The sequence below is a fragment of the Haemorhous mexicanus genome, chromosome 25, assembly GCF_027477595.1.
Source record: "Haemorhous mexicanus isolate bHaeMex1 chromosome 25, bHaeMex1.pri, whole genome shotgun sequence".
NCBI classification, from domain to species: domain Eukaryota; kingdom Metazoa; phylum Chordata; class Aves; order Passeriformes; family Fringillidae; genus Haemorhous; species Haemorhous mexicanus.
Genome location: NC_082365.1, coordinates 2341199 through 2352850, shown reverse-complemented (window position 1 = coordinate 2352850; position 11652 = coordinate 2341199). Strand labels below are relative to the sequence as shown.

The following is an 11652-nucleotide window of genomic DNA, read 5'->3' as shown; positions in this document are numbered from 1 at the left end:
AGCCCTAAATCCTGCTGGGAATTCTAAATCCTGCTGGGAGCCCTAAATCCTGCTGGGAGCCCTAAATCCTGCTGGAAGCCCTAAATCCTGCTGGGAACCCTAAATCCTGCTGGGAGCCCTAAATCCTGCTGGGAACCCTAAATCCTGCTGGAAACCCTAAACCCTGCTGGAATCCCTAAATCCCGCTGGAAACCCTAAATCCTGCTGGGAACCCTAAATCCTGCTGGGAGCCCTAAACCCTGCTGGAATCCCTAAATCCTGCTGGAATCCCTAAAACCCTGCTGGAAACCCTAAACCTGTAATTCCTGCTGCAGCAACTCCCTCAGGTGTCTTCTCCAAGAGACGTCTTGCTTGGATTTGGGATGCAAGCAGTGGAAAATATCTGGGTCACAGCCCCTTTGCCAGAAAATATTTCTTATATTTCAGAAAAGCTCTGGTTTGTTTGCTCGAAGATATTTAGATGGTGACCAAACCCCTTTTGGTCCCTTTTCTAAAGAGGATTTGGGTTCTAACTCAGAAGGTTTCGGTTGGTTTTGGGGCTTGTTGGCAGTTTGGGAAGTGTGTGCTTGTGGGTTTTTTTTTGTTTTCACGGGAAAAAGAAAGGCAAACTGGGAATTTTCTGACTTTCTGGGAGGATGTGGAGTGTGGGTTAAACCCTGAGGGTGGGTGGGACTTCCCTGGGGTTCCAGCAGCTGCCTTGGGATGTGGGATGGGGAGGGAATCGTGTGCTCCTCCAAAGAAACCAATGAATGGGAAAATGGGTGATTTCTGTCCAAAGGTGAGAACAGGAGCAGGGAGGACATGGAAATGAGCTCACGTCCTGGAGAGAAGGGCTGGGATGGGGATGGAGAGGAGAAGGCAGGACAGCTCTGGGGAACACCTCAGAGCAAAGCAGAGGAGGAACCTGGGAACCACCTTGGAGGGAACGAGAGGGAGAACCTGGAGAACATCCTGGAGGGAATGAGAGGAGGAACCTGGAGAACATCCTGGAGGGAATGAAAGGAGGAACCTGGGACCATCCTGGAGGGAACGAGAGGGAGAACCTGGAGAACATTCTGGAGGGAATGAGAGGAGGAACCTGGGACCACCTTGGAGGGAATGAGAGGAGGAACCTGGAGAACATCCTGGAGGGAATGAAAGGAGGAACCTGGGACCATCCTGGAGGGAATGAAAGGACGAACCTGGGACCACCTTGGAGGGAATGAAAGGAGGAACCTGGAGAACATTCTGGAGGGAATGAGAGAACAACCTGAGGACTATCCTGGAAAAACAGAGAGAAGGAACCTGGGGACCATCCTGGAAGGAATGAAGGAAGGAACCTGGGGATCACCCTGGAGGAAACGACAGGAGGAACCTGGGGACCATCCTGGAGGGAATGAAAGGAGGAACCTGGAGAACATCATTGAAAAAGGAAGAGAAGGAACTTGAGGATCACCTTGGAGGGAATGAGAGAAGGAACCTGGGGACCATCCTGGAGGGAATGAGAGAACAAGCTGGGGAGCATCCTGGAGGAAATGAGAGAAGGAACCTGGGGACCACCCTGGAAAAAGCAAGAGAAGGAACCTGAGGATCACCTTGGAGGAAACGAGAGAAAGAACTGGGAGCCATCCTGGAAGGAATGAAAGAAGGAACCTGGGAACCATCCTGGAGGGAACCAGAGGAGGAACCTGGGGATCACCCTGGAAAAAGCAAGAGAAGGAACCTGGGGACCATCCTGGAGGGAACCAGAGGAGGAACCTGGGGACCATCCTGGAAGGAAGCAGAGGAGGAACCTGGGGACCACCCTGGAGGGAAGCAGAGGAGGACGGCCCTGCTGGGCTCCATCTCCTTGCCCCGAGTCCTCCCCGCCTCCATCCCTCTCTCAGCGGCGGAAGGAGGGCAGACCAAAGCCTTTCCCAAGATCCGGAGTCCCTTTGTCCCGGGACAGGGTTTGGCGAGCAGCTCCGGCGTTTTTGGCCAGCGCAGCCCCGGACCCAGCGCGGTGACGTCAGGTCCCTGGTCCCCGATAAGAGCTGCCCTTATCGCTCGGCTGCCCTTTGATGTGGCCGCCGAGGGCCGATCCCGCCGGGTCCCCGCGGCCCGGGGCACAAAGCCGCCCTTGAGGCCGGGCCGGGAGGTGCCCGTGGCCGGCGGAGGTCGGCGGATCAGAGCCGGCGCTGCCTCCCGGGATAAAAGCGGCAGCCCCGGCGGCCGTGCCCGGCTGCTGCCGCCTCCCGAGGGCTGCGAGGCACCATGAAGTGGCTGCCGGTGGTGCTGGCGTGTCTGCAGCTGGCGGAGGGGGCGGTCAGGTGGGTGAGAGGGCGGAGGAGGGAGAGCGGGGATGCGGAGATGCTGGGAGCGCGGGGGATGCACGGGGGGCATGGAGCTGGGCAGGAGTGGGGCATGGAGAGATCCTGGGAGAGCATGGAGAGAGATCCTGGGGATGGAGAGATCCTGGGATGGGGAGAGATCCTGGGATGGGGAGAGATCCTGGGATGGGGAGAGATCCTGGGATGGGGAGAGATCCTGGGCATGGAGAGATCCTGGGATGGGGAGAGATCCTGGGGATGGAGAGATCCTGGGATGGGGAGAGATCCTGGGGATGGAGAGATCCTGGGATGGGGAGAGATCCTGGGCATGGAGAGATCCTGGGCATGGAGAGATCCTGGGATGGGGAGAGATCCTGGGATGGGGAGAGATCCTGGGGATGGAGAGATCCTGGGGATGGAGAGATCCTGGGATGGGGAGAGATCCTGGGATGTGGGGAGAGATCCTGGGCATGGAGAGATCCTGGGGATGGAGAGATCCTGGGCATGGGGAGATCCTGGGGAATGGAGAGATCCTGGGGATGGAGAGATCCTGGGCATGGAGAGATCCTGGGCATGGAGAGATCCTGGGATGGGGAGAGATCCTGGGAGAGCATGGAGAGATCCTGGGATGGAGAGATCCTGGGGATATGGAGAGATCCTGGGCATGGGGAGTTCCTGGGATGTGGAGAGCAGATCCTGGGATGTGGAAAGATCCTGGGGATGAGAGATCCTGGGCATGGGGAGTTCCTGGGATGTGGAGAGCAGTTCCTGAGGACCTGCAGAGCTCCTGGCTCATGGAGAGCTCCTGGGTCATGCAGAGCTCCTGTCATGTCTCAGATGAGCCCAGAGAACCCAGCCTTTGAAAACGCTGACATTTTCTTCTTTCCTGCTGCATTCTGCTGCGTTCTGTCTCTGTCTGTGCAGGATCAGTCTGAGGAAAGGCCTGTCCATCCGGGACAGGATGAGGGCAGCTGGGCTGCTGGACGATTTCCTGAAGCACATCAAATATGATCCAGTGAAGAAATACCAGCCCAGCCAGGGCTCCGTGGTGAGGGAGCCCATAACCAACCACCTGGATGTGAGTGCCCTCCTGCCTGTCCTTCCTCCCTCCCAGCTGCCACAGCAATCTGGACACCCCTGAGCCTCCAGCACTGAGAAACTGCTTTTTTGCCCACCCTTAAACTGCTTTTTTGCCCACCCTTAAATTGCTTTTTTGCCCACCCTTAAATTGCTTTTTTCCCCACCCTTAAATTGCTTTTTCCCCCGCCCTTAAATTGTTTTCCCCCCACTCTTAAATTGATTTTTTACTCACTCTTAAATTGCTTTTCTCCCCACCTTTAAATCGCTTTTCTCCCCATTCTTAAATTGCTTTTTTCCCCACTCTTAAATTGCTTTTTTCCCCACTCTTTTAGCTTCTGTTTTGAACCCCAAGGAAGTTTACCCCCAGCCACAAAGAGCCAGGCTTTTCTGTATGAAACAAACCCACAATAATTATTTAATATTTCATTTTTAGGGGGGAATAGAGGCAGGGTGAGAGCTCAGCCTGCTCCTGCCTGGCTGGGGGATGCCAGGAGGGAGCCTGGTCTGTCCCTGAGCCCGTGGCCAATGAAAATTCCCTTTTTTTCCCCAGTCCTCCTACTTTGGGGAGATCAGCATCGGGGAGCCCCCCCAAAAGTTCCTGGTGCTTTTTGACACTGGCTCCTCCAACCTGTGGGTGCCCTCCACGGACTGCAAGAGTCCTGCTTGCTGTGAGTAGCCCAGGATGCCGTGAGCAGAGCCACTCCTGCTCCTAGGAGTAATTAGCGCTCACTAATTAGTACCAATCATCCCAGCACTGCGGGGCTCCAGGCGTTTCTGAGCACCCCAGGACGGGTTTGGGTGCCACAGGTCCTTGTCCCTGTTCTTCCATGTCCTTCCCCTGTCACCTTGGGGACATCACAGTGCCAAAAAAATGACCCTGGGATGCTGATCTGGCGTTGCTGGTGCCTTCCTTGGGAAGCTCAGAGCCCTGAAATCCTCACAGCCACGCCAGGAATCTCAGGGGGGCTCCCTGATCATCCCAGCAATCTTCTGGGTGCTCCCTGGCCACGCCAGCAATCTTCTGGGTGCTCCCTGGCCATCCCAGGATTCTTCTGGGTGCTCCCTGTCCCCATCCCCAGCACCTGGGAATTATCCCAGGAAGCATCCAGCAGTGAAATCCCACTGCAGAACAAGACCTGCTCCTTGGGGATTATCCCAGGGACATCCAGCAGTGACATTCCACTGCAGAACAGAAGTTGATCCCTGGGGATTATCCCACTGGAGCACCCAGCAGTGACATCCCACTGATGGAGCACCCAGCAGTGAAATCCCACTGCAGAACAAGACCTGCTCCTTGGGGATTATCCCAGGGACATCCAGCAGTGAAATCCCACTGCAGAACAGGACCTGATCCCTAGGAATTATCCCAGGGAGCACCCAGCAGTGACATCCCACTGCAGAACAGAAGTTGATCCCTGGGGATTATCCCACTGGAGCACCCAGCAGTGACATCCCACTGCAGAACAGAAGTTGATCCCTGGGGATTATCCCAGGGAGCACCCAGCAGTGACATCCCACTGATGGAGCACCCAGCAGTGACATCCCACTGATGGAGCACCCAGCAGTGACATCCCACTGCAGAACAAGACCTGCTCCTTGGGGATTATCCCAGGGACATCCAGCAGTGACATCCCACTGATGGAGCACCCAGCAGTGACATCCCACTGCAGAACAGAAGTTGATCCCTAGGGATTATCCCACTGGAGCACCCAGCAGTGACATCCCACTGCAGAACAGGACCTGATCCCTAGGGATTATCCCACTGGAGCACCCAGCAGTGACATCCCACTGCAGCCCATGCCCAGGGCTTTCCCTCTTCTCCCTCCCCAGTCAACCACGCCAAGTTCAAGCCCAGTGCCTCGGCCACCTTCACCTCCAGGGGCCAGTCCTACAACGTGTCCTACGGCAGCGGCTCTGTCACCCTGGTGCTGGGCTCTGACACGCTCAGGGTGAGTGTCCCCCATGCCCTCCGTGCCACCCCCGCTGTGTCCTGGTGCGTGTCCCCACCAGGGGCAGCCTGAGGGCCGATCTGCCCTGTCAGAATGGATGTAAAGGGTTTTCTGCCACCCTCGGTCACCAGCTGACCTTTGGCTGGATTTTAACCCAAACCCTGGGGGTTTTTCCCTCTGGGGTCGGCTGTCTGTCTCTGCCCCCACACACGCTCAGGATGGTTCTTGCACGCTGGGCTTCAAAGGATGAGACTGGACGCTAGGTTTTTTCGGTCTTCAGTTTTGTTTATTATCTCTTATCTAAAAAGTCCTTTTCCCTGCCCGAAGGATCTGACCAGCACGGCAGCCAAAGGCACTCTGCCCACCCCTAAGGCGGCCGCATCTTTTATAACAAAAACTACGTATATCATATTTACCTTTTGTCCCCAATACCTATCATCTTCGTCACCAAGTACACCCTCATCCCAGACCAATCCACAAGTGCCAACACCACCCCAGAAGATGGAAGACAGGAAGAAGAAAGAAGAGCCTGGTGGCACACCCTGATTCCTCCATCTTGTCTCTACCACCCCCCTGTACCAAAACCCCAAAATTTGTGATTCACCCTATAATGATATCTTCCCTTCACCATTTACACCCCAGTGATTCTCACAGGTTCCATTTCCTCATACATCGGTGGCACATCTCTAGATGGATCAAAATCAAGCCACCAAGTGCTTTTGGCAACATTCCAGGACTCCCGAGCCCCCCAAGGGTTCTCTCGGTAGCTCTGGACATCAGGAGTGATGTGCTGAGCTCCCACATTTCCCAATTTTCCCCTCTGCCTGGTGCCGTTGGCACCTTTGGAGCAGCAGCCCCCCTTCCCCTGCAGATCCAGAGCATCACGGTGACCGAGCAGGAGCTGGGGCTGAGCCAGGCCGAGCCCACGCAGCCGTTCTACTTCGCGGCCTTCGACGGCATCCTGGGCATGGCCTTCCCCTCGCTGGCCACGGGGGGCACGGCCACGGCCCTGGGGGGCATGCTGGAGCAGAACCAGCTGGCTGAGCCCGTCTTCAGCTTCCACTTCTCACGGTGAGAGCCCCGCAGGGCGCTCTGCACGTCCTGGTGTGCCCTGTCTGCATGTCCCGGTGTCCCCTGCATGTCCCGGTGTCCCCTGCACGTCCTGGTGTCCCCTGCATGTCCTGGTGTGCCCTGTCTGCACATCCTTGTGTCCCCTGCACGTCCTGGTGTCCCCTGCATGTCCTGGTGTCCCCTGCATGTCCTGGTGTGCCCTGTCTGCATGTCCTGGTGTCCCCTGCATGTCCTGGTGTGCCCTGCACGTCCTGGTGTGCCCTGTCTGCACATCCTGGTGTCCCCTGCATGTCCTGGTGTGCCCTGCATGTCCTGGTGTCCCCTGCACGTCCTGGTGTGCCCTGCATGTCCTGGTGTCCCCTGCATGTCCTGGTGTGCCCTGTCTGCATGTCCTTGTGTCCCCTGCATGTCCTGGTGTCCACTGTCTGCACATCCTTGTGTCCCCTGCATGTCCTGGTGTCCTCTGCATGTCCTGGTGTCCCCTGCACGTCCTGGTGTGCCCTGCACGTCCTGGTGTCCCCTGCATGTCCTGGTGTCCCCTGCATGTCCTGGTGTCCCCTGTCTGCACATCCTTGTGTCTCCTGCATGTCCCGGTGTCCCCTGTATGCCCTGGTGTCCCCTGTATGTCCTTATGTCCCCTGCATGTCCTGGTGTCCCCTGCATGTCCTGGTGTCCACTGTCTGCACATCCTTGTGTCCCCTGCATGTCCTGGTGTTCCCTACCTTCACATCCTGGTGTCCCCTGCCCTCACATCATGGTGTTCCCTGCATGTCCTGGTGTCCTCTGCATGTCCTGGTGTCCCCTGCATGTTGTGGTGTTCCCTACCTGCACATCCTGGTGTCCACTGTCTGCACGTTCTTGTGTCCCCTGCATGTCCTGGTGTCCCCTGCCCTCACATTGTGGTGTCCCCTGCATGTTGTGGTGTCCCCTGCCCTCACATCCTGCTGTCCCCTGCCCTCCCATCCTGGGGTCCACTGTCTGCACATCCTGGTGTCCCCATCCCTCATGTCCTGGCGTCCTCTGCATGTCATGGTGTCCCCTACCTTCACATCCTGGTGTCCCCTGCCCTCACATCCTGGTGTCCCCTGCCCTCACATCCTGCTGTCCCCTGCCCTCACGTCCTGCTGTCCCCTGCCCTCACGTCCTGCTGTCCCCTGCCCTCACGTCCTGCTGTCCCCTGCCTGTCCCCCTGAGGGTCCCTCGGGGATTCCCCCTCTCCACCCACGCTCACCACAGGCTCTCCTGATCTCTGCTGCTGGGGCTCTGTTTTCCCACAGCCAGCCCACCTTCGAGTTCGGGGGAGAGCTCATCCTCGGGGGCGTGGACCCTCAGCTCTTCCAGGGGGACATCACCTGGGCACCGGTGACACAGAAGCTCTACTGGCAGGTGGCACTGGAGGAGTGAGTGGTGTTTGCACCTCTGGCTGTCACCCCCCGGTTCAGCTGCTGCTTTGCAGGGCTCCAGGCTCCCTGCTTTGGGTTTAGGGGTGCCCAAAGCCACGTCCTTGTCCCCGCTGTCCTCCCAGGGTTGCCACCGGGCAGTCAGTGACCAGCTGGTGCAGCCAGGGCTGCCAGGCCATCGTGGACACGGGGACATTCCTGCTGACCGTGCCCCAGGAGTACATAGAGAGCATCCTGGAGGCTCTGGGAGCCCAGGAGACCAGCTATGGGGTGAGTGTGGGGGTTTTGGGGGGGCTGGAGCACTGGGAGTCAGAGCTCTGGGCTCCACCAGGTCCCTCAAAACTCAGGTGGCACCTGCAGGAAAAGGGACTGCAGGGGGGACATCAGGCTGAGAAAGGTGGGGATGCTCAGGGGACACAAGGATGCTCAACTTGGAGAGGAGAACATCGTGTGGAAACCCCACAGCCCGTTCCAGGATCAGAAGGGGCTACAGGGAAGCCAGAGAGGGACCTGGGACAAGGGCCTGGAGTGACAGGACAAGGGGGAATGGGTTCAGGTTGAAAGGGAGGAAATTTAGGGTTGATTCAGGGAAGGAATTGCTCCCTGTGAGGGTGGGGAGGGGCTGGGCTGGATGTCCCAGAGCAGCTGTGGCTGTCCCTGTTCCCCTGGCAGTGTCCCAGGCCAGGCTGCAGCACCCTGGGGCAGCGGGAGGTGTGGGACCCACGGTGGGACATGATGGGCTTTGAGGTGCCTCCAACCCAAACCATTCCAGGATTCCATGGGCAGGTTTAGATGAGATTTTGGGAAGAAATATTGGGCTGGATGTCCCAGAGCAGCTGTGGCTGTCCCTGTTCCCCTGGCAGTGTCCCAGGCCAGGCTGCAGCACCCTGGGGCAGCGGGAGCTGTCCCTGCCACGGCAGGGGTGGCGCTGGGTGATTTAAATCCCCTTCCCACCCAAACCTTTCCGTGATCCCGCGGTGTGGCGCTGCCAGGGGCGGGGCGTTTGTCCCCCTGTGTCCCCTGACGCCGTGTCCCTGTCCCCTCAGTACGCAGTGGACTGCAGTGACACCCAGAGCATGCCCTCCCTCACCTTCGGCATCGGCGGCGCTCGGCTGGCGCTCTCCCCGTCCGCCTACGTCCTGAACGTACGTCTGGGATCCAGACCCGGATCCCACCGGGCTCCGCGGGCACCGGGGGCATCCCCAGGGCTCCTGAGGCACCAGGAACATCCTGAGGGTTCCCAGGGTTCCCCAGATACCGGGGGCATCCCCAGGGTTCCCAGGGCTCCTGAGGCACCAGGAACATCCTGAGAGCTCCTGAGAATTCCACAGGGCTCCGCGGGCACCGGGGGCATCCCCAGGGCTCCTGAGGCACCAGGAACATCCTGAGAGCTCCTGAGAATTCCACAGGGCTCCGCGGGCACCGGGGGCATCCCCAGGGCTCCTGAGGCACCAGGAACATCCTGAGGGTTCCCAGGGTTCCCCAGATACCGGGGGCATCCCCAGGGTTCCCAGGGCTCCTGAGGCACCAGGAACATCCTGAGGGTTCCCAGGGTTCCTGAGGCACTGGGAACATCCTGAGAATTCCGCAGGGTTCCATGGGTACCAGGGACATCCCCAGGGCTCCCAGGGTTCCTGAGGCACCAGGAACATCCCAAGGGTTCCCAGGGTTCCTGAGGCACTGGGAACATCCTGAGAGCTCCTGAGAATTCCACAGGGCTCCACGGGCACCGGGGACATCCTGAGAACTCCACAGGGCTCCACGGGTACCAGGGACATCCTGAGAATTCCACAGGGCTCCGCGGGCACCGGGGACATCCCCAGGCCTCCTGAGGCACCAGGAACATCCTGAGAGCTCCTGAGAATTCCACAGGGTTCCACGGGTACCAGGGACATCCCCAGGGCTCCTGAGGCACCAGGAACATCCTGAGAGTTCCTGAGAATTCCACAGAGCTCCACGGGTACCAGGGACATCCTGAGAATTCCACAGGGTTCCACGGGTACCGGGGACATCCCCAGGGCTCCTGAGAGTTCTTGAGGCACTGGGAACATCCTGAGAGTTCCTGAGTGTTCCACAGGGCTCCACGGGCACCAGGGACATCCCCAGGGTTCCCAGGGTTCCTGAGGCACTGGGAACATCCTGAGGGTTCCAAGAGTTCCCTGGGTACCAGGAACATCCCCAGGGTTCCTGAGAGTTCCTGAGGCACTGGGAACATCCTGAGAATTCCACAGGGTTCCACAGGTACCGGGAACATCCCCAGGGTTCCCAGGGTTCCTGAGGCACCAGGAACATCCTGAGGGTTCCTGAGGGTTCTCTGGGTACCGGGAACATCCTGAGAGTTCCCGAGGGTTCCTGAGGCACCAGGAACATCCTGAGTGTTCCCCAGGGTTCCCCAGGTACCAGGGACATCCCAAGGTACCAGGAACATCCTGAGAGTTCCCCAGGGTTCCTGAGGCACTGGGAAGATCCCGAGGGTTCCAAGAGTTCCCTGGGTACTGGGAACATCCCAAGAGTTCCTGAGAATTCCCCAGGGTTCCATGGGTACTGGGAACATCCCCAGGGCTCCTGAGAGTTCCTGAGGCACCAGGAACATCTGCAGGCACCAGGAACATCCCGAGAGTTCCTGAGGGTTCCCTGGGTACCGGGAACATCCTGAGAGTTCCTGAGAATTCCTGAGGCACCAGGAGCATCCTGAGAATTCCCGAGGCACCAGGAGCATCCCGAGCATTCCCGAGGCCCCGGGCAGAGCCCGTAGCTCCGTGGCCAGCAGCGCTGCTCCCCCTGTGCTGCTGGAGGTGCTGACCCCCCGTTTTTCCCCCCTCCAGAGCAATGGCTACTGCACCCTGGCCATCGAGGCCACCTACCTGCCCGCCCAGGACGGGCAGCCCCTCTGGATCCTGGGAAACGTTTTCCTGAAGGAATATTACACCATCTTCGACATGGCCAACAGCCGCGTGGGCTTCGCCCTCTCGGCCTAGAGGAAGCAAATTCCAGCCCCTCTCCCGGCCCGCGGGGTGCCACAGCATTCCCAGGGACATTTCTGCTCCTTTCCATCCCCATCCCTCGGGATTTGTGCGCCCACGGATCCTGTAACAAATAAACCCTGCCACCCCAAACGGTCTCTGAGCTCCTGGGTTGGTGGGGAGCAGCCTGAGGGGTTCCCTGGCTCACAATTCCCTGCTCCAGCAAGGTAAGTGCTGGGATGAGCTGGGATAAATCCCCAGGGATGGGCAGTCCCCACCTCCACCCCTGGGGAAACCTCAGAGGGGAAGCTCCTGAGCCTCCCTGCAGCTGGGAAAGCTCTGCCAAAGCCCTGTGGTGTATCCAGGTGGGGATCCTGAGGCTGTGAGGTGAGTCAGGACACCCAAATGACCCCTGAGCCCTGAAGTGGGGCTGGAAAACTGCCCTGGAATATCGGGAATTGGGGGGAGGTGTGGCCCAAGGGGATGGGGAACACCCCGGGCAGGGCGAGGATGGGTGCCCCCGCTGTTTCCCAGAGCTTCTGGGAAGTTCTTTATCACCAGAGCTGAGTCACGACCCCCAAATGACCCCTGAGCCCTGAAATGGAGCTGCTCAGCCTGGAAAACTGCCCTGGAATATCGGGAATTGGGAGCAGGTGTGGCCCAAGGGGATGGGGAACACTTCGGGCGGGGGGGGGTTGGGTGACCCCGCTGTTTCCCAGAGTTTCTCAGAAGTTTTTTATCACCAGAGCTGAGTCACGACCCCCAAATGACCCCTGAGCCCTGAAAAAAGCCTGGGAAAACCGCACTGGAATACCGGGAATGGCAGGGTGTGGCCCAAGGGGATGGGGAACACCCCGGGCAGGGGGAGGTTGGGTGACCCCGCTCTCTCCCAGCACCCAGA

At 58.8% G+C, this 11652-nt stretch overlaps 1 protein-coding gene across 1 annotated transcript; it reads left to right on the top strand.

Annotated features, from left to right (window-relative positions):
- Positions 1-1917: 1917 nt before the first annotated feature.
- On the top strand, positions 1918-10904 carry PGC (progastricsin). The gene is made up of 9 exons (XM_059867570.1): positions 1918-2288; positions 3213-3366; positions 3919-4036; positions 5199-5317; positions 6189-6388; positions 7666-7788; positions 7914-8058; positions 8835-8933; positions 10614-10904. Exons 1-9 carry the CDS (start codon positions 2233-2235, stop codon positions 10764-10766), a joined length of 1167 nt encoding a protein of 388 aa, XP_059723553.1. The 5' UTR covers positions 1918-2232; the 3' UTR covers positions 10767-10904.
- Positions 10905-11652: the final 748 nt, after the last annotated feature.